This window comes from Corvus moneduloides, chromosome 1, assembly GCF_009650955.1.
Source record: "Corvus moneduloides isolate bCorMon1 chromosome 1, bCorMon1.pri, whole genome shotgun sequence".
Taxonomy (NCBI): Eukaryota; Metazoa; Chordata; class Aves; order Passeriformes; family Corvidae; genus Corvus; species Corvus moneduloides.
The window spans coordinates 121,364,669-121,386,852 of NC_045476.1; the positions used below are offsets into that span (position 1 = coordinate 121,364,669).

At 36.7% G+C, this 22,184-nt stretch overlaps 1 protein-coding gene across 4 annotated transcripts in view; it reads left to right on the forward strand.

Moving 5' to 3' along the window:
* SNTG1 (syntrophin gamma 1) overlaps positions 1–13,240 on the forward strand; it is a 335,889-nt gene extending 322,649 nt beyond the window's left edge. For all 4 annotated transcript variants that reach the window (XM_032125031.1, XM_032125012.1, XM_032125003.1 and 1 more), the window contains one exon: positions 6,915–13,240. In XM_032125031.1, the coding sequence (XP_031980922.1) occupies positions 6,915–7,073 (159 nt within the window). In that variant the 3' untranslated portion in view covers positions 7,074–13,240. The remainder of the gene's footprint in view (positions 1–6,914) is intronic.
* The last annotated feature ends 8,944 nt before the right edge of the window (positions 13,241–22,184 follow it).

Genomic DNA, 22,184 nt, shown 5'->3' on the forward strand with positions numbered 1-22,184 from the left:
GTCAGATTATATTCTCTTTGGAAGGTGCTGTGGCATTTATAGTGAGCTGTTCTATCCATTCCAATTTGTTTACACATCAAGTATGTTGCTTAGTCTAAGAAATGTAGATAAATGTGTCTGTAAAATGAATGTGAAGGTTCTTGGGTAATATGTTTTCAGCACTGGTTAACTTAAAATTTTGTGGATAACCCCCTTGTGTATCATTTAAACCTTTCATAGATTTAAAGCACTATTCAGCATGAGGAGAGGTGGAACAGTCTAGCCTCTACTTTTTTTTGCTTTACATTCCTGAGTTAGAGGTATAGCTATTTGTGGAACTGTTGAGTCATTAGGAAACAGTAATCAGATTTTCAGAAATACTTGTAATGCCAGATTTCATGAATACTGTATGCAGGCTTCATTTGAAATCAGAGGATGGAACTTTTGTAAAACATCTGTTAAAGGTTGTGATGAATATTCATGACCACAGCTATCATCACCTGTTAAATGTAGCTCTGTTTTGCAGCTGGCCTGGAGACCCACTGCTGTAACAGGAAATAGAGTGTAACATTTTCTTTATGATTCTATTTGGTTTTTTCCCCAGTTATAATACACGGGGAATAATCAGAATGTCATGAAATGAGAACTCAGCGGAGAATAAAACCAAAAATTTGAGGAGTTGTTACACCAATGTATTAGGGCTCTTCACTTACTCGTTCCCAAGCAGTAATGTGGAAGCAGGGCATGGCAGGTAACTCTCCAGACACCTCAAATACTGTGTTCAGTTTTGGGCCACTCACTACAGGAAGGACATTAAGGTGGTGGAGTGAGTCCAGAGAAGGGCAACAGAGCTGGTGAAGGGTCTGGAACACAAGTCTGATTAGGAGCTGAGGGTGTCTAGCCTAGAGAAAAGGCGGTCAGGTGGAATCTCATTTCACTCTACAACTGTCTGAAAGGAGATTGTAGCTAGGTGGGGTCAGCCTGTTCCCTTAAGTAACAAGCAATAGGACAAAATGCAATGGCCTCAAGTTGCACAGGGGAGGTTTAGATTGGATATTAGGAGAAATATCTTCACCAGGAGTGTTGTCAATCATTGCAACAGGCTGCCCAGGGAAGTGGCAGGATCACCATCCCCAGAGGGACGGGGTAGATGTGTAGACATGGCACCTAGGGACATGTTTTAGTGGTGGACTTGGCAGTTCTGGATTAACCATTGGACTTGATAATCTTAAACATCCTTCCAACCTAGATGATTTGATGGTTCTATATAATTGCTTCACAGAAAAATATGAGTTATCAAAATCCAAATGCTTCCTGTCTTCCTTCATTTATAATACTGAACATTTTGTGTATCTCATGCTTTCCCAGGTGTGTGTGATTATGGCACGTTGAACCTGTGTGATAATACTCTTTAGCTTTAGAACACTTACTCATGATCTGTAGAATCAAGAGTGTCAGAATGCTCAGCTATTGAATTTTGATCCATACTTAGATAATTTTTTTTTATTCTAGAAATGCATTTCAACTTGTAGATATGCATTGCTTGGGAAAAAAATAGGTATGCATCAGTATTTTAAATTTTAACCATATTATCTTCATAATTGTCCAACATCTCCTCTGTATTCTGGTGAATATACAGAGATATCAGTATTAACGTTAGAAAAATCTAGGCAAAGTACATTTTGGGATAAAGTTCAGCACCACATACATTCATCAGTTAACTTTTTTGTTGTTGTTGAGAAAAGCACTTGCCACCAGAGTTATATTCCTAAGTGAAAGAAAGTCCTTCGCTGACACTGAATAGCTAATATTTTTATAACAAAATTTTTTATAGTTTGCTTAATGCCTGACTTAAAAATTCAAAATAGCATGCTTTGAGACATACAACAGGTGCTAAAGATTTGGTTATAGTTTAATTTATTTCTCTGTACAGTTTTTTTCAGCTTTAAAATAGTTTTAGGTATTTATACATTCCAAATACTGCCTTGTTTTTTTTTTTTTTGGTAGAGACACTGCTCTCATGCTTTTGTTTGGCTTCTCTCTAAGTTAAATCATATTACTACAAAGATATATAATTTAGAATAAAAGAAGTGTTTCCTCATGGATTTAAGCAGTTCCAGTCTAAAAATCTGAACAATAATTATCATAGGTCACACCAGTGGGTCTATGGCAGGGTGCCTGAAAGCAAACACCTAACTTAAAAGGTATCTAAGGCAAGGTCTAAGTGGTTTCTGACAAGGAAACCACTTAAGGGCAACATTAATCACTGATACCCCTTAGACATTCCAATCTGTAGGTTATTTCCCGGCTGTCACTCAGCAGGAGATACTGCACAAGTTTGCTCAGTGAGACAAAATTTTTATGAGTGAGAGCTACAAAATAAAGCTGTCAGCTTGACAGAATGTGGAGCCAATGTGTCCCTGTATTTGTTCTTACTGAGCTGTTTGGCTTGGGTTAAAAAAAACTAAGCACAGAAGGGCAAAGCTTTCTCTGTGTCTGTAAGGCACAAAGGGATTCACTTAGACCTTCCTATCTAGTTACTTATCTGTTTACCTGTTTGTTTAGCTATTGTTTAATGATCCATTAGTGCCTCAATAGTATCACAGCAGCTTCCAGAGGTGATACACAATCTCAGGACTGTAATAAACTCAGAGTGCTGTTATCTTCAATTTTACTTAAGTATTAGGCTTTTCTGACAAAATAGAGAGAGTTCCTGTTTTGAGATATAAATATGTGCCTCCAAACATAGCAGTAAGTAATGTGTATAAAAACCAGCATCTTATTACATTATTGAATTTTCACCAAACTGTGAACTGAGAGTCTCTGTGCTTTGTAAAACATGTATAACTCAAAAGCTACACTTCAGTCTGTGCTTGCACCTCCCCCAACTTGCAGCACAACAGTTCTGTCAGAAAAACTCAGGTAAGGCCACACTGCTGTGCTGCATCAGGTGAGCTATTGTTCACAGATTGGCTGAACTCCTAAGATGAGCAGTAAAAAACTGAAGTGGGTACAAAAATAAGTTTATCAGGATGAAGCTCCAGTCAATTGTCTTTGTCTATTTGAATATGGAAAACCAAAGAAGGCACAGATGTGGTATCTGCAAAGGAAGAAGTTTAACTTCAAGGATTTCACATTAATCTTACTATAAATTAATACTACCTTAGTATTAATTAATGCCAATTAACTTGTACTTGAAATTATCTTGTATAGAAATCTAATCTAAATAGCCTGAATGACTACTCATCACATCACTGTGAACAGAATACCCCAATTTCTACTGTCGCAGGGTGACTTGATGGGTGTTTGCATCGTTTTCCAGACTGACACTTCTGCTCAAGTCTGTTCTCCAAAGTGCAATTTTAAATTAATCCTTGTTCTTAGCCTTGAGGGTTTTTCTGTGAGCATCACAATGCTCTTCACATTTAGAGTACAGAATTTTTGAGTTCAGATTTCTGACTTGTGCTGGTTTGTGTGGTTCAGTTTTTAGTTTCCCCATATTTTGCACGTGATTTGTCTAATATCTATTTTAGATCAGATTCTTTGCAAATATAGAGAAACCACGTAACACCACTTCTGATGAGCAAATATCTTCTCATATCAGCTGTTTATATATGGATGAAAGAGAAGACTTTTTAAACATACCGTGGATACTTAGAAACATGCAGTTGCCTAATTTTGTAAATGTGTCATTTATGTTGTATCATACTACATAATATATGTATAATGCAATGCAATAAGAGATTGCTGGGGTTTGTTCTTTTTTGGAGAAGCTCTCTTTCTGTTTTCTCTTTTCTCCTCTGTCCTTTCAATCCAGACTTTCTTTGTGAAAGGCTACTAGAATTCCCATACGCTTCTGACCTTCTCAATGACTGCATCTTCCTCACATTTCTTTTTGCCTGTTTACATTGTCCTCTGCAGGAACTGCAAATGTTCAGGTTAATAATCTGGAAGTTTCTGATATACTGACAGCAATGTAGAGTGAGAGCAGTTTAATCAAGTGATAGCTTAGAAAGACAATTTGAAGACCAGAGGGTATACTGATATTCCTAGGAGAGTAGGGTCTTAGGTAAGGTATACGGACAGCAGTCTGGAAATTGTAATAATAGTAAATCATGTATTTGTGCATGGACAAGTAGATGTGGCTTAAATTAGGATTTCTTTGCTTTTTGGAGGATCCAGAGCATGTGACTTTCTCCACTGGTTTTAACTTCAGTAGTTTAACTGCGTATTTCTTTAGGTTTCTTATGGTTAGTTTGTTTGTTCACTTGAAACTTCATCTGAACTGTGTGTACAGTACACACTACCCTGCCTAGATGAAAGCGTATTCAGACAAAAGTATGGCTGAGGACAGTGTATACAGAAACAAACAGGGTGGCTGGGGTTGCACGAAAGCCTGTGGGTTCCTGTCTGCTGGCAGTAGTGCCAACCTGGGGGCACCTAAAAGTGCAAGTTCCCAGCAGAAGTGAGGGCATGTTTTGTCTGTCAGCAGCTCTACATGGAGTCTTATCTGTTTGTTAAGCTTTCTTGTGATTAGGCTAATCTGCCTGCAAAGCGTTGCTCCTGATAGATCCTGTTCCCATCAATCAGGCTCCTGGGAATTGAGTTGCAGCCATTAATCAGGCCCTCATGTACTTGCCACACACCAGTCAGCCTACTGTGCTTCACATTGCTTTAATTTCCAGTTAAAAATGCATGTCTTCATTGAAATAGGAATAATGTTTCATTGCAAATAATAATTGAGCATTTGCTGACTTCTTAATGCTCTTCTTTGCATTTAAGGTAATTTCCACATTGTGTCATTACTATTAATAACAGTTATCAAGTGGGACCTTCAGAGGCTGTTCTGTTGCCTCACCCATTTCCCTTGATGGTCCATTGAGCAGTGGATATTCCTGATGTGTTATTATTGCAGAAACACCTGTGATAACTCTTGGTAATAATTATACTCATGCACTGTGAAAATTCAGTGTCCAGTAGCTGTAATTATGATAGTAACTACGTTCAGCTTGCACTTTACCTAATTGACTTCAACAGTTCTCAAACTGTAACATTTGTTTTAATATGATTATCTTGTTGAGACATAGGGGGAATTGTAGCCTTTCTACAGATAATGCATGCAATTGATATTAAAAATATTTCACAGTTCCTCTAAATATTTATTCCCTTATCTTAAGCTTCAGGTATTTTTTTGTAGTACCAAAAGGGTAAATAAATATATTAATAAAATGAAGTTAACTGAAAAGTAACTTACTTCCAATGACCCAGTTGTTATTCTGAAATAACTTCCATAATTCCTTGTTTCCTCGTCTTTGAATGTCCACTGTTTTCTTTTCTATGATAAATTTTCTTATTTTGAAATTTGAGGGAGAGAAAAATCCACCTTGACATAGTGATAAAATTGCCCTTCTCTCCAGGTTTAAAACTGAGAATATCTCTAAATGGATTTTTTTTATATAGACACAGCTGGCAGGTTTGTGAAACTTGGCATAAACTTTATCTTCTTTATTAAGAATTTGTCGTCAGGGGACTTTAAAGAACCTTGTGGGATGTTATCAATTTATTTCTGAGCATGTCTGAAGGACATCTGCTGAGGCTGTAGGAGACCTGAACAAAACTTCACCCATTCAGTACATCATTGGACAATCTGCTCATCCAGCTGTCTGCTTTCATACTGTTGTCCCTCACACACAAGGGATTTGTGAATGTCTCCGTGTATTCTACAAAGTAATGTCTTCCAGGAAATCTCAAGAGTCAGAAAATTGCAGGTTGATGTCATTTAGAGAGATTTAGCAATTTTTGTTGAATTTACAACTGTTTCAATATTCTTCTAAAAAAAAAAAGAGCAAAGCCCTGGCACTACATAGCCTGGAAATACCAGTGCTAGGCAGAAAGACAAGTAGAATATACCACAGATATCAATTATTGGCTTCATGTTGCAGTGAAAAAATCTGTATGGGCAGTGAATCAAAGCAGAAAGATGTAAACTCTATACCACTTTGCCTAGACTTATATATATTGAAGCACCTCAGTAATTGCTTTCAAATGCAAGAGATACTTATTGATTATATACCAGCTTCAAAAACACATACTGAAGGTAACCTAAAAAAATTGATCAGATAAAGACAATTAGACATAAAGGAGAAAATTATATATGTTAAAAAAAAAAAAAAAAAGTAGTTTTTATTTATTTCCTCTCTAGTGGTGTCTAAAAAAGTCCAAGCTAGTCTAGTCACATGCTGAGGGGGCTATAAAGAAATGTAAATTATGGCAGAAAAATAAGGAATTTGTATAATAGTCCTAATAAATTTAAAACATGGAGTATGTTCCTTTTTTGGTCCAATAACAGATCCAAATTATCACTGTGTGATAGTAGCATGTTTTGAAAATATGTCCTCTTTATATATATATATGTATATACATATATTAAAGAACAGGTAAGAAAAGAGCTGATTTAATAGTGTGATTTAATAGCTGATTAATAATGTGAGGAGACATGATGAACAAATGTAATATATGTGGAACTTAACATTGTTATTTTTGTGGCTAAGTTGGTTAAATAATAGTAGTCCAGAGGTGTGTAGTCTGTTACAGTGCAGCCATTAAGTTTCTATTGAAATTAACCTGCAAAAGTGCCAGATTTGCATTAACCTGAGGCAAAATAAAAATTATATAGTGTCACTTTTTTTCCCCTTTAGCTAGCAGGATCTCCTATTTCTATGGAGGCACTTAATCCAGAAATTTGTCCATCTTAGCCTCCAAGCAATTATTTACTGAATGTTCCGTGTCTAAGTCCCTATAATGCAGAATTAAGGCACATTAGCAGAATTACATCATGTTATTAAAATTTTTGCTGTTGGTATAGTGGTTCATTCCTGGTTAAATGTCTGTGGGGTGTTCTGTTTCATGTTTAATCTTTTTTTTTTCACTTCCAGGAGCTGGAGTTTTCTAACCTGTTTGCAGTCCTTCACTGTATCCACTCATTCTTTGCAGCCAAAGTGGCTTGTTTGGACCCTTTGTATGTAGGCAGCCAAGCCACAGCTTCTGCTGCTCCCACAACTTCTGGTACTGGCAAATTAAAGTATTCTACTTGATATCCCCCATGACAGCACTGCCACTTAACAACGAGACATAAAAATGTATAAATATTCATAAGATTTAGACCTTTGGTGAACCATGTATGTGGAAACCAATCCTGGAGGCAAGACATCTTGCAGCATCAGCAGATAAATGGTCACATGGGATCGTAATTTCATCTTGGTTCTGCAAGACATCAGTAAGTAATCCTAGTCAAAACCCCAGAATAGGATGGATATGCTTTTAATATTATCTATTTGTACTTACATAGTGCTTTAAGCAACACTGGAAGCAAAGGAATAAATGGCGAAATGAAGCACTTGAGTATTTAATAAAATTTTCAAATTGCTGTAATAATACACAAATGGAATTGTCATTCTCCTGTTTTCAGATTTTTTTAATGACAATATACTAAACTCTGAGTATGAACATGATGCCCTATCATTATATTATAAGTGAGAGCAAGCAGCAAGCGTACAGTACGTGGTGACAAAGGAGATAAGCATGAAAAGGCAGTTGTGTAAGTATCTCCTCAAACAAGAAAGCACTTTAGCACTGTTGTAAATTCATACTTGTGTTCATACATGGAGTCATGCTACTTTTTCCATTTTGTTCTCTCCATCTAACAGTAACAACAGCAAAGATATAGCCATACTGGACTGATACATTAAAAACAAAACAAAACAAACAAGCCACAAAAAGAAAAAACACTTTTTCATGGGTAAGTCCCACTTCTTCAAGTAAAAATAGCGGCATATGGATTTAGTTTTAATTATAAATTTAATGCAACTACAAAAAATATTGTGTCACCTATTTACATCCTCTTTTTTTTGTCAATTGTTAAATATTGTAAATCTAACAGTCTTTGTTCACAAGGTTTTGAAATTGTTTCAGAGACCACCCACCTAATACATTGTTTCTATCATTATCATTTCACATCATAAGTAGAACTTTTGTTCCACTCAAACTCTCAACAAATAGACATTTTACATTATTCTTGAAAAATTATTTTACCCTTTGAATTCTTAATAAATTACTTATATATATATATAGATAATAAAAGACAGGAATAAATTGAATAAGCTACAGAGAATACATTACAGAATGCATAATTTATTTGCTTTTTAAGACCATTGTATCAGTCTGGATTGAGTTCTAGTTCCAGAGTATCATTTAATGATGAAATATGAAGGACTTGTAAATTTAAAATTAACAGCTTTGTTTAATTGCAATTTTGCAATATAATTTAATTTTGAGCTGTGACACACACCAGTAAAGATGATGGAAAAAAGGTGTACATTTTCAGTAGTAGTTTGTGAGGTTTCTGTTTATTGTATTGAAATCAAAACTACCTTTTTTTCCCCCTCCACTTAAACTTGTAGTAACACTTACGAGATAGGGCCACCATCTTCCTTGTTTAGCAAAAAGAGTAATTCTGTCACATCCCTTTCTATGTATTATGATTAATACTTCAGAAGTGAAGCCAGAGGAGAGCTTATCCAAACGGGAACAATTTAAAATGCAAGGCAGGGACAAAAGATGAATGAAATGTAGGAGCAAATAATGTCTCTGTTTTTTGCTTTGCATTAGAAATATTTGGATTTACATGTGTGAGAATAACATTGCTTTGAAATATAGTTGATCTAACTTGATATTAGTTCCAAATAATCTGAAAATGTTTGGGGGAGGGCAACTCTTTTATCATTTTGAAATGTCTTTTGGTACACACATACTTTCTACAAGTACACCTCCAAGGGCTACACATTTATTTTCCATCCTAAATTCAGTGGAATGATGCAACAATCCAGGTATTCAATACTCTAAGTGTCATCAAAATCCAACATTTTCATAGATATCATCATGAACTTTTTTATAAGAATTGTCCCTAAATAAGGGGGTCACATCTGAAGGACAGATAAAACTACCATGGCTGTCCATAGGATCTTGAGCTTGCTCTTGACACAAACCCCAGATATTTTGAATCTAAAGCTGTAACCATTTTAGAGGTTTAACAATGGTAACTCAGGCATTGTCCTCATCTAGAAAGCATATACCAGAAACACAAATTTTGGCAGAGCGTTGATAGTACTGAAAACAGAAGCCTGATATTCTTGAATGACAGTTTTTAGTGCTCCCATATCATCTCCTTCCTTTCACTGCACTGCTGTGGCATTCAGCTGTCACAGTGTGGCCATGTGCTAACACCTCAGTAAATGCTCTGCTGGCAATAGCAGACTCTAGAACTGGTCAGCTGCCGGTTCAATGTTCTTCCTTCCACTGTTCATGTTATGTGCAGTTGCATCACTGAATCTGAGGGGTGTTTAAAAGACATGCTTGAATGAGCGTAGCATTAACCCATACCAGCACAAAGTATTGTCAAAGTCATTGCAAATTTCTGTAGATGAAGGGATTGCATTATATGAAAGCCCTCCGCAAAAATTTAGACAAAAATGCTCATTGTGCAGAAAGGAGCTAATGACATGAACTTTTGTGACCCCACCAGGCTACCCTGAATATCTGTATCAAGAATTCTGTTTGTAGAATACCTGTGTTCATCACTGAGACTTTTGCAGCTGGGCATTAAATATAAAACATTTAAGAAACGTATTAGCCTGTAAACTGGGGTTTACAGGCTAAACTGGTAGAGCTTCATCAATACTTTTATTTTCAAGAAGAAAAGTGTTATTGAGAGAATATAAGATGTCATAACTTTGTTTGCAGCTCAGTGTTGATTTGTAAATACAGCAGGCATTTGTGCAGTGCCCTCACAGAATTAGAGGTGACTCTGCTTCCAACCTTGCCCTTGTAGAGCAACTTGGTCAGAAATTCAGTCTTGAACCAAAGATGCAAAATTTTAAACTCTGTGTTATAACTAATCCTGAAATACCAAAATAAAATGTACAAACGTATTAAATGGCTACATTTTTCATTTAAATACCTACAAGAGGTTCCGATTTAAAGCATAGTGAACTTCAAATTCCTATGTTAAAACTCAGGCTTCATGTTGCAGCCTGTCATTTCACACATAACATATCATGAATACAAGTATTTTGTAAGTCAACACAGCCCATTGACAATGAAAAAACAGAATTATAATGAGCCATCAGCTTTTGCTAAAAATCTTTGTGCAAGTGAAAGCAAATATTTTAAAAAGAAAGAGCAAACCAACCAACCAACCCATAGCATAATATGTAATTTGTTCTCTTTATGTCACGATATTTTCAAGTTTAATAAAGAAAATTCTTTATGGTACTGTGCCTATGGAAGTGATGTTATATAGTATACCAAAAATATGTACTCTTAAGTATAAATATATTTGGGTTGATTTGCTTTGCTTTATGATGGGAATTTTAGATTATCTGATCTTCACAGCACTAATCATATGCTAGGTTATAAAGTTAGCATAATATTACTATGAAACTGTTACCAATTTGAATATATTTTATTCTTTATTTCATCAGTAAATCAATATGTTTCATTTCCTACATATTTTTAAAAATAACAGTTACAGATTTTCAAGAGAGCTTTGCATTCCAGTAGCACAAAGGCACCTTTGAAATAAAAATCAGCATATTTTTTAGCTGTTGGTCATTTTATTATGTTAATTAAGTGCAACAAGAACTTTGTGGAGAAGAGCTAGTTGTAAGTGGGTTGTTTTTTAAAACCAATCATTTAAAGTTTAAAAATCATTTAAAGTTTAAGAATGCAAATAAATAATATACAGCATCAATATGCTTTGAGAAAAGAATAATGAAAAATCTTATTTTCTAAATTAGTTCTTGATTCCACAGTATTATATTTATTTATTTTAGAAGTGGCATCTTATCAGAACACCTCAAAGTGCACAGTTAAACGTGTAGTTGTCAACACTGCAGCCTGTTACTTTAAAAGGAATTTGGTTTATTCAATGCCTTAAGATGTTTCTTGTATCAGACAAAATGTTTAAAAAGGCTTAAGATCTTGAGAATGTACAAGTGTTGACCTTAGAAATTCAGATCAATTTTCACTCTTTCTTGGCAATTCCAAGAAAGCTTTCAGAAATTTTTTTAATATTGAAAACGCTAGTCACTGCATTTCACTTTCCATTTCTTTATGTGATGGTTTGGTCTCTGAAAACGTGTAGTGTCTGAAAAGAAGTTAAAGCTGATTTTTAGAAGTTCTGTCTCAGGCAGTTAGGAGTCCGAGCTTAAGACGCTCACCTCTGACCAGTTCAATATGATGGGAAACATGAAAGACTCCAAGTTCCCAAAATTCAAGTACCTGTCTTAGATGCCTGAGGTTGCACTTGAAGCACTTCAAAAGGGAAATACAAGATGAGAATGTAGCTTAGGATCTCTGAAGGTGCACACATATGCCTCTCTCTCTCTCTGTTTCTCTAAGGAACTAGATGTGCTTCTACTTTAGTGTTTTCATTTTATCACAAATGTGCTTTTTAAGCCAGGCTCCTGCCTAAAGCCAGTCATGCAATTCTTCTTATCACAGAGCAGTCTTTAAGCACATGAGCTGTTTCTTTTAGGATGATACTAAACAAGCATCACATCTATATGGGTTCTGGGTCCTGATGCACTTTCAGACCATGCAGCCCAACTAAAATGAACCCAGAGGAAAAACCCCTCTGAGATGCTAACAGCAAGACTTGCCAGGTTGGGGTGCCAGCATTTTCTGTGGCTGTAGCAGCTGCTGCTCGTGCACCATGGAAAAAAAGTTAAAAAGCTGAGCTTCACAGTGTAGCCCATAGGAGCTTAGTGCCGGAAGGGGGATGCTGTGCTGCAGCAAGGGGCAAAATGAAGCTGAAAAAGGCTGATGCTGCCCAGGGCAGGTTATTCTGCATCACTTTTTCCCTCACCACACCAGGACAGTATTGGCTGCAAGCAGGCTACCCCATGCTGGTCAGCCCTCTCCCTGTGCATCTTTCTCCCCATCTGCCACAAACACACACCTGAATATTTGCTCTGGGGTCCCCGAGCACACTTCCATGTTCCCTCACTCCTGTTGCTCAGACAGATGCAAAACTGTACTTAGCTACATAGTGGAGCCTCTAAACCTCATACACTGCCAGGGGACAGTGTTAAGGATTATGGCAAGGGCAAAAGAGTGCTTGAGTGTGTGATTAACTCTCAGGTTATAGCAAATAAAGTAATATCTGTGCTTAAGTGCTTTCCTGACTTGGAGGGTTCTTAGGTGGAAATTTTTTTTATTTTCCTGGAATAAGTTCTGTAATGTCAACATATTTCTACTTGCTTGACTCAATTTTCAGAAAGTTTAGCAGAGACAGTGGTTCATATCCCCTTGGAATCATAAAGAAAAATACATAGGAATACTGGAATAAAAAGAAATTTCTGTTCAGATTCTGTATATTATTACAGTACATTACATAATCTATTGAAATATATTGAATAATGTAAAAAAAAATGCTTTCATTTACATTTCCTTGTCAATTTTTGCCATGGTATACATGCCTTCCACTTTCAACAACTTTCTCCACAGGAATCCCAGCTGTTATAGAAATTCTTTCACTGTTCTTTTACTGTTCAGTATATGCTAATATATAATGCAATGAGTGTGTGTGTGTGTGTGTGTGTGTGTGTGTGTGAGTCTATATATTAGTATATACTAATGGAATATATTCAGTATATATTAATGAAAGTTACATATTAGGCACAACTGTAAAACAGAAGCATACATCCATGAAGCTTTACATTTAAAAACCTATAATACTATAAAGAAACATATGTATATTAGTTGAAGAAATGGCTATTTTTGCAGGGTATGCACAATCTGGATATATGATAATAAATTGATAAACATTAACAGATCTATTATTTCATACCTCCAGGAACTTAGGGTTTTTTTAATTATTCTTATCCCTTTAGCATATTTGCAATATATGTCATAAATTTTAATTTGTTATGGATAAAAATGACTGAAAAAATGTAATAGAAAGTGCTATATATTTTATAAATATTAAAAAAATAAGAACAGCTATTCAAATTATTTATTTCATTTTTAGTTAAGGTTTTGTGATTGTTTGTAATATGTATTTGTGAAAAGCATAAGTCACCTAGTTGTTTAAGCTCATTAATGTACCACTAATAAAATGCTATCTTCTGTTTTGTTTTTGTTATGCTTCTTTTTGTAATGGAACATAACAGAAAAAATAGAAAATAAATACTTTTTTAACTAATCTTTTGCATTCAGTCATAGAGTGTATGAGTTTTATATCATTGAAAGCCAAGTCTGGGAAATCAAGAATAAGCTTGAAGAATCTGGGGTGGTAAAGTTATTTCCCAACAACTGTTTTTTAATAGACATAATGACCATTCCTTACTTGTATGATGATTTCTACAAGGCCTGTCACCCACTTAATGCCTGACTAGGATTTTGGAAATATCCTCCTCTCCCCTGGCTATGAAGCTCAACCTACAACTATCACACAGCTACCAGATTATTTTACCATTGACATTTAAGCGCTTAGTTTTGGTTGAAATTAACCTAGCCCCAATATTGCAGTGCCTGAAGGTATTTTTGGTATATCTTTGAAACCAAACAGTTTTCAAATGGTGTTGCAACTACTAGAGCAAAACCAACTTGAATGAGTTTAATTTTGTTTGTCTTTTTCCCTGAGAGGGAAGAGATGTTGGAAGATGGGTAGTCCCTGTCTTCATTTAGGCACCTTTATATCTTTTCGACAATTTAGGGTGGGAGTCTGCAGTGCACATGTCACAGGCATATTTTTGAGGCCTTTTTTGTGTTCCCAGTGTGGAGAAGCCAGGTAAGCTCCATTACAACAGTGCTGCTCTCACCTTTCTCTCTCAGGCCTTCCAAAAGCACTCCCCAAGGCTTTCTTGGATCTGAGGCTGGGGTTGCCTTCTCAGCTCTCTACCCAAGGAAATCTTCTTTGGTGACCCCATCCCTTTTAGCATCTTGAAGAGGGGGGGGGAAAAATATGAACTAATCATAAGTGTGATTAATACTTTGTGTTGAAAAAATTCTCAGTCCTCATTCCCTGAAGTGATTAGGCTGTTGTGGGTTAGCAAACATACATAACTCCGCCACATTGGTTAGGTTCCTGTCTGTCCCAAGTTTGTTTTTATACCACCACCGTTTAAGTGAAAGGGCAGAAAAAATGAGAGGAGAGAGATCTTTAAAAAAAGAGGTGAAGAGAAACATAGAATATTATAGTTAGGAATACCTTGGAAGTAGGTATATTCCAAATGTACAGGGATCCTGTTATAGCCACCACTTTCATTTGCACATTAAATACAAACTATACTTTGTATTAAGAGCATGGACTCACACAGGACTTAAAGGTTTCTTCATTCTAGAAATACCTATCTTCTTCTGAATTAATCATTTTTAATCTCACATCTTTTACATCTTCCCCACAGATTTTAGCCTCAAATGAAAATTCTTGTAATTACATTTTTTTAGGATACAGTCATTGAATAAGATTCTTTAAATTCATGGTTCTTATGTTTCACAGCTAGTATCCTTTTACTCCAAGCTCCAACAATTTATTCTTGCAACATTTGAAATTAATTGTGATCTATTTACCTGTGCATCTGACCAATAACATTTAACAAAGTATAATATTTGTCTCTTTTCAATGATAAATTTGTACAGTTGTCCAGTATTTCTTTTTCAGAATTTTGACAGTAGTTGTTCTTACATTTACTTATCAAGTAGTAGTATTTTTTAAGTATTCTTCAAACACAATCCCCTTTAAAAATAGAAAATTATATAATTTTAATTTTCTAACCAGAAGCAAAATTTTTTTCTCTATAGTGCTATGGTTGATATTGCTGTGCATTTGTTCAGAAAAGTGAAGGATTTCACCCTACAGCAAGTATTGTCACTTGTTGGTTATGTGCCTTGTGTACCTTGCATCCACACTCTTCCCACCACTTTGAGCAGAATTTTTTCCCAGCCCTTTCTTCTGTGTCATGTACAAGCACAGTTTGCAACCAAACCTGGTTTGGGACTCTTTAACATTGTGAGAACAAAATTTTACTAGTCTAAAAATGCTTCCTCACCCATATGGAGATGATTTAAAACTTGAGGCCATAAGAGGAGATTTTTTCCTAAAGCACACAGCATAAAAGCAGCACCAGCTGGAAGAGGGTGTGTGAAAGCGCTGCCGCTCCATACTCCCTGGTTTGGCCTTGCAGAATTGGGAGCATAGAAGATAGTAGTGTTTTTGTTTTACTGCATTACATAAGGTACAACCTGAAACTTTTTAAGGCTCTTTTTTTTTTTGCTGCAGAATAGAGGATTAGAAAGATTTTTACTAGATGCTGAGATTGTCATGCAAAGCTCTCTCTAGAAACAGGCTTTAAAATAGTTTAAAAAAAAAGCTCCATTAAGTACCATGAGCTTCAGTGAAGAGACAAGAGGGAAAGTTCTTATGCAGACAGATCCCAACTCTAACCTTTCTCTTTTGAACAGATAAAAAATCCTTTTAGCTAGATGTCTTTCCCTTATTCATTTTCTTATTTTGCTTCAAGAGTCCAGTGAGGGAGGACAAAAGGTCTCAGAAAGGTCAAACTCCTTAACTGAGGCAAGGAAATGAGACGGTGGTCTTTGCAGTGCAGCTCCACCAAGTGCAGCAAAGTCTCTGATCAGGGCAGGATCACAAACAACTTAGGTTCTCTTCACACCAGAAGACAAATGTTTGAAGGAAGTGGGAAGCTGAGGCCTTTCGTCATTTCACGAGAATCAGGAGCTCAGGCTGTACTTAACATGGAAACTCAAAAGCAAAAGGAGAACTCATGGATGGATGGTTCATGAGGCTGTAAGCATTTCCACATGGGCATGCACAGCTCTCTGCCCTGACAGGGAGTTTGAGGGCCCCAATGCTGGTGCAGTATAAGAGAGATCTGAGCTGTATGAGATTAGGGCAACCTTGTGACTACTACCAAGGACCAAGGAGCTCATGGCATAGAAGGAAGGCGTTCAAAGGAATATGAATTTAGGAAGAACTGCCTGAGTTACTGAATCTTATCCAGTTTCCTCAGGCAGCAATGTCATATAACCCCTTTCACAAATGTTTAAACTTCATCTTAAAAGTAATTAGGCTTTTTGGCTCTCTTCCTCTTGTTGGAAAGCCTTCTGAAATCTCACTGCTCTGATGGTTTGAAACTGTCTTGCAATTTCCAGCCTAAACCTATTTGTAACTAGTTTATACCTATTTGACTTTGTGCTGGTGTTATGCCCTTAAATACTTTTTTTTTGGCCCTAGTGTCAGTCCCCCCCCCCCCCCCCCTTTGCCCTCCTCTCCTTGATATATTTATAGCAAGCAATCATATGCCCTGACAGCTTTCATTGTGCCTGAATGCACAAACCAAGCTCATACAGAAGATGTCGATGCAGTGCAGTGAAATTTGGTGCAGAGAATCCTGAGCTATTGCTGACTCCAGCTGATCTGTCTACCTGTTGTGCTGCAGCAAGACCAGCTCAGGGCCAGAAGCAGTTCATCCACTTTAATGCACTTTAAGATAATAAATACAGCCCATCAGCACCACACTGTGATGTACTGCTTCTAGAGCAGATAAAAGTCCATGGCATCTCAGGGCTTTCATCACTGCTCTTCTTCATTGCTCAGTGCAGACATTCGCTAATCAGGCTCCCTGGCTTTTTTCCATACTGTCCTAATGGGATGCAGTCTTACTCTAAATCTCTTTCAAATTTTACCTTTTTCCCAGACTGTGACTACTTCTGCACCTTATGCCATGGTCCAGATATGATCTCCCTTATGTCCTGCCCTATGGCCGTAATATTTGTCACTGTCTGCAAAGACTGTGACTGGTAGCATGAGTTATTTCTGTGACTGCATCACACTGGTGACTCACAGGCATCCTGAGCAAAGCTAGTATATCATGGAGCTACTTGCTCTTCCAGTCTTGTGATCATCTCTCAGCTCATCAGTAATGAGGATGGGGTACAGGAACAGGTCTATTTATCACACAGAACATAAACTAGGACTTTTGCTTTTTTCCCTCCCCACGTTATGGGGAAGGGGAGTCAGAGAGAAATGAGCCATCATTTTAGGAGTTAGTTTTCTGTGAGACAGCTCCAAGGGGTGCCAGGGTAAAGATGCATATTTGGATGCAAATTCTTTTTCTTGGAGGCAGGTTAGAGGATTTATATGCCAGTTCTAGCCTTTCCACATCTTTGGACTTCCAGCCATGACTAAACAGAAGAAAATAAAAAGCCCTGAAAAGGGCAAAGGAGAAAGAATGAAAGGCTCATAGAAAACTTTTCTTTATGGTCTTCAAGAAGTAAAATATCTCTAGCATTTATCAAGTCTTGTTCCATCTTTTCAATCAGTCTATTTCTGAGTGATTTTTTTTAACCCCTGCACTTGAATTATATTTCAGCTGCCTTGGTTCGGGCAGAACTCCAGTGACAAAATCAACACTATATTCTATATACTCCTTTCTGTTTGATCCAGAGAAACCACATTTCTCAAAGCCCATTCTCACTTTAGGTGTTTTTGGAACACAAATAATACTATAAAGAATTTTAAATCTCCAGTGGGTGGGGTACTATTATTTTCATTTTTTTGTTCTGCATTCTTTTTAAATAGAACAGTGAAGCATAATGAATCACTGTCATTTCTTTTTATTTTCCTGTGTATAAACAAAAAACTGTGAGTCCATGTGTTTTGACTGCTGTGTGATCAGCTTCAAGGACTTTTAAAAAGAGAAGTGCGAATTAGTACAAAATTTTTTAAAAAATTATTTGCAAAGATTAACTTCAACCAGGGGTTACCTTTTTAAAAGCTTGCGCAAAAAACCATTTGTTTTAATGAACAGGAACATTAGATTTTAAGTTTATATACATATTCAGTGTTAGCTTTAAACTATGAGTTATGAGCTGTTTCTATAGGAAAAAAAACAACCCCTGATACATAGAATGTCAGACTGCCTCATAGTAAATACATAAATTTGGGTAAACTGAAATCAAATACAGTGTGGTGGCTGTATTGCAAAAAAGATAGATGACTGTTTAAAGTGGTCTTTCAGCCTTTGCCAGTTGGCTGCTGAGAGGATTTGCAGCTGAGCTCATGAGCAGGCTCATGAGAGGTCTGTAGTCCATGGGTACAAGCTGCTCAGAGGAGGGCAGGCCTGTTGCTCTGTCCTTCACAAAAAGACTCGTGTTAATCTAATCCTTTTTAATCTCAGTGAGGGAGGCTTCTGGTCCTTCCTTCCATTATCTTATGGGAAAAAAAATACTGGCTTCTCAAAACCGAGTAAAGATGAGAGAAAATCATAGTGTCAGGCTAGTTCAGGAGGACATCTTTTCCAAACTCTCATGCCCCAGATGAGAGGATTTAGAGGATAATATACTTTTTTTTTTTTTTTCTAATTGTAAAGTTATTTTTATGATTCCCCAGCTTTCTGATAGATAGTGATTAACCCTGGGCTTAGGAACATTGACAGTCTTCATTCCATTGATGCATGAGAGGGGCCAAAGAGAGACTTTTTATAAATTCTTTGCTGTTAAATGCTAAGCTCTAATAACGCGATTCCAGTCTCTGTGACTTGAATAAAGTATTCTGTGTTTTATTATACAGCAATGTTTTAATTAGAATAATTTTATTTATTATATTGCTACCATCATTCTTTCACATTTTCCCCTCATATATCTGTCAGCTCCCAAATCTGTTCTCCCACAGGTTTTATGAGATGGCTTCAGTAGTTCCAGTATTTCCATTCACTTTTTAGAAGAGATGCTACATTCAGCTTAGATTGGTTTCATTACACACTGTTACAGCCTGAATAGTGCTTGAAAAGGGGGTGAGCGGGAGGGAAGGGGGAAGATAGAGTGTGTTTCAGTACAAACAGATGAAATGATTAATGCTCCCTGTTAAATTATAAATCATAATTCTTGATTTTTAAAATTTATACAATATTTAAAAGTATTGTCAAGGGGACTGTATTTTCTTTTATGAGTTTGATAATTTTTGTATATGCTAAGTAACTTTTTTTTCCTCAGGTTACAGATATCTTTATCTGTGGTGAATCAACCCTGCAAAGTATTGACTTGTATGTGAAGTTTGCTGAGGGTAAAAGTATTATTCTGAGACCACGTGTGACAACCCGAGAGCAAATGAAGCTGCAAAATTATTGTTATTCACCTTATTTCTAATGCTTGCTTTGTTTCAGTTACTAAATTTTGTGTAAACATGTAATCAGAAAAGTATATGTGGGATGTAAAAGAAGATTTGAGATGCTCTAATCCAGCAGCTGTGTGCTTTTTTATGTTTTGCTGAATTCCAGTACTGAATGGGCAGATGAAGGTCTTCAGTTACTCAAGAAAAAGTGCTGCAAATCTCATGCTTTTGGAATCTCTTCAAGCAATGTCTCTTGTTTATGTGTGCTCCCTCAAATAGTCCCTGGGCCCTAGTAATTAAGGTATGATATTCTCATGAAAGGATTTTCCTACAGCTATTTAAACTGATCATATCATTTGCTAATTGTTTTTCAGCAGTAACTTTACCTGGAGCATGAACCTCTTTTAACACTGGGTTATTTGTTTTGTTGTTGTTTTTTCTTCCTAATGCTTTGCTCCTTTCAACACTTTAATACCCAAGGATCCCAGAACAGATAACCATTTCTGTTGGAAAGAGACTACTTTACAAACAAAAAAGCATCTATAGATAATATATTAGTGATGTGTCTAAGCTTACAGTCTAAAATCCTCTACTTAATCCTATTCACATGTTTAGAATTGATCTGTCAAGTACCTTTGAGACAACAGAATAAAAAATTTTCCAGACCTATTTCAGATAAAGGCCTCCACTTTTTTCACGAAGAAAATTGCTCAAGGAGGAAGAAACTAACATATACCTTTTTCTTCTGACTTCTTTTATACCCAGTGGCAGAGGCCATAGCGTGCGAAACATGGTTCACTTTAAAACACTAAAAAAGACTTTTCCCTTTACTTTTAAACCAGTTCTGTGACGGTCACAATTAAAAATAAACATTTTGTTTACAGATTTCCTTAAATATCAATAACATTATTTTGAGACATTAACTGTACAGTATCTATTGCCAACTGTTAATGAATATTTGTATGAATTTAATCCACTGGCTCCTTGGATGTCATCAAGGACTGATGGGATCTGGTATGGGACTTTGTGAAAAGTCTCTCTGAAGTTCCTTATTTCTGTATTTTTTACTTCACCCTCTTCCTTTTCTTCATTTGCTGTGCTCTCTGACTCTTGGCTTTTTGCTGATTTCTTTCCCCTTAGATTTACACCATCTCAAGGAGGGATGTGAGATTTTTATCAGTAAGACACCCAGTCCTAAGGGAAATTAAAGACAGGCAATAGGAAATTATCTTTACAGATATTTCACATTTCTGCACTATCCAGAAATGTGTATTGGTGATGATGGAAGACACATCCATGACTTGTTTAGTAGTCTTTTTAGACCTAGATATAGTCCCTTTTAAATATGCCAATATTGTCAGCTCCCCAAACTCTTGTGGCATTAAATTCCAGAAGTTCCTTATATGAAGAATTGCCTAATATTAGCTTGATCAGGACTGTGCTTCAGCCCAGTTGGATTGCATGCTGAAATGACCTTGTCCATCGTCTCTGTGATTTGTAAATCTTAGTCATACTCTCCACCCAGCCTCTTCCTTTTCAAATTAATCACACAGCTTCTTCAGTCTCTCAGACAGAAGCTGCCGTATCCCCCTTATTGTTTTAAGTGTTCTCTTCCATAACCTATCTAACTTGAATATGTCATTCCTGAGAATGACAGGCCAGAATTATATAAAATATGGTCTGGGACAGGAGGATTACATTTGATAGCAAGATGACACCTGTCTTCCACTCAATATCCATCCTGAGCATATTCCATTCTGCTATCTTTTGCTTCTGCTGCAGCAGGCGGAGCCAATTATTTAGCAAACCTTCAACCTTGACTCTTTCTTAAATTCCAGTTCCAAATTCAGCCTCACTGAATCAAAATTTAGACCATTTTTCCCTTAGATAAATTACTTCATGTATTTATGTCCACTGAAGCTCAGCCTTTTAGTGCAAACATTTATTTGGCAAGTCCTTTTTCAGCATTTGATAGTAGAGCATTTGACTACTTGCAAGGGGTTAATATGACCTACAAACTTGTAGATGCATTACATAACTCCTTTCTCCTGTCCTGAAAAGTTATATAAGACTGGTCGCTGCAGGAATTCACTGCTGACTCTTCTGCAGTTGGGAAAATAATTATTAAATTCTAGCCTTTGCTTTTCTATCTTCAACACATCCTTTCCTCCATCCTGGTGACAGCTCAGTTTCTTTAAATGATGGGTGTGGAACATATCAAAGTCAGTTTTAAAACCCATTTCTACAGTTTCCATGGTCTGTCCTTCAAATATGGGCTAAGTGACACTCTTGTAGAAGTCCAGCAGGTCAGTGAGACAGCATTTCCTTTCTCAGAAGGTTTTGACTCTTCCTCAACATAGTTGCCATTTTATGCATAGCCTGAGTAATGTCATTCTTTATTATAGTCTCATTTGCCTCAGCAGTGGGTAAGATTCAGTGGTCTATAATTCCCATGATCTCCTCCGGTGCTCTCCCTGTAGATGCAAACATGGGAAACTAGGGATAAGTGCTGGTATTTGTCTTGGTAGCAGTTTGTAATGGTATCCACCTTTGCCATGGTTCTTCAGTTTTACAGCTGAGTTGCTTGGGTGACTGAAGTCTTATCCTGAAGACATCTCCTTGGTTTCAGATGCAAATTTCTCTACAGTTGCTGTTGTTCCTGAAACCTCTGCTACCACCACTGCATTAGTATGGGAGTCTCCCTCAAATTCCCAGACAGACTCAAAGAATATTACCAAATCACAAAATAAGCTGAGTTGGAAGGGACCCATAAGGATCATTTAGTCCAATTCTTGGCCTTGCACAGCACCATTTCCAGGAGTCACACATGCCTGAGAACATTCTCCAAATGCTTCTTGAAGTCTGTCAGGTTTGGTGCTGTGACCACTTCCCTGGGGAGCCTGTTCCAGCACCAAACCACCCTCTGGGTGAAAAACCTTTTCCTAATATCCAACCCTAAACCTCCACTGGCTTCAGGCCATTCCCTCAGGTGCTGTCACTGATCACCACAGAG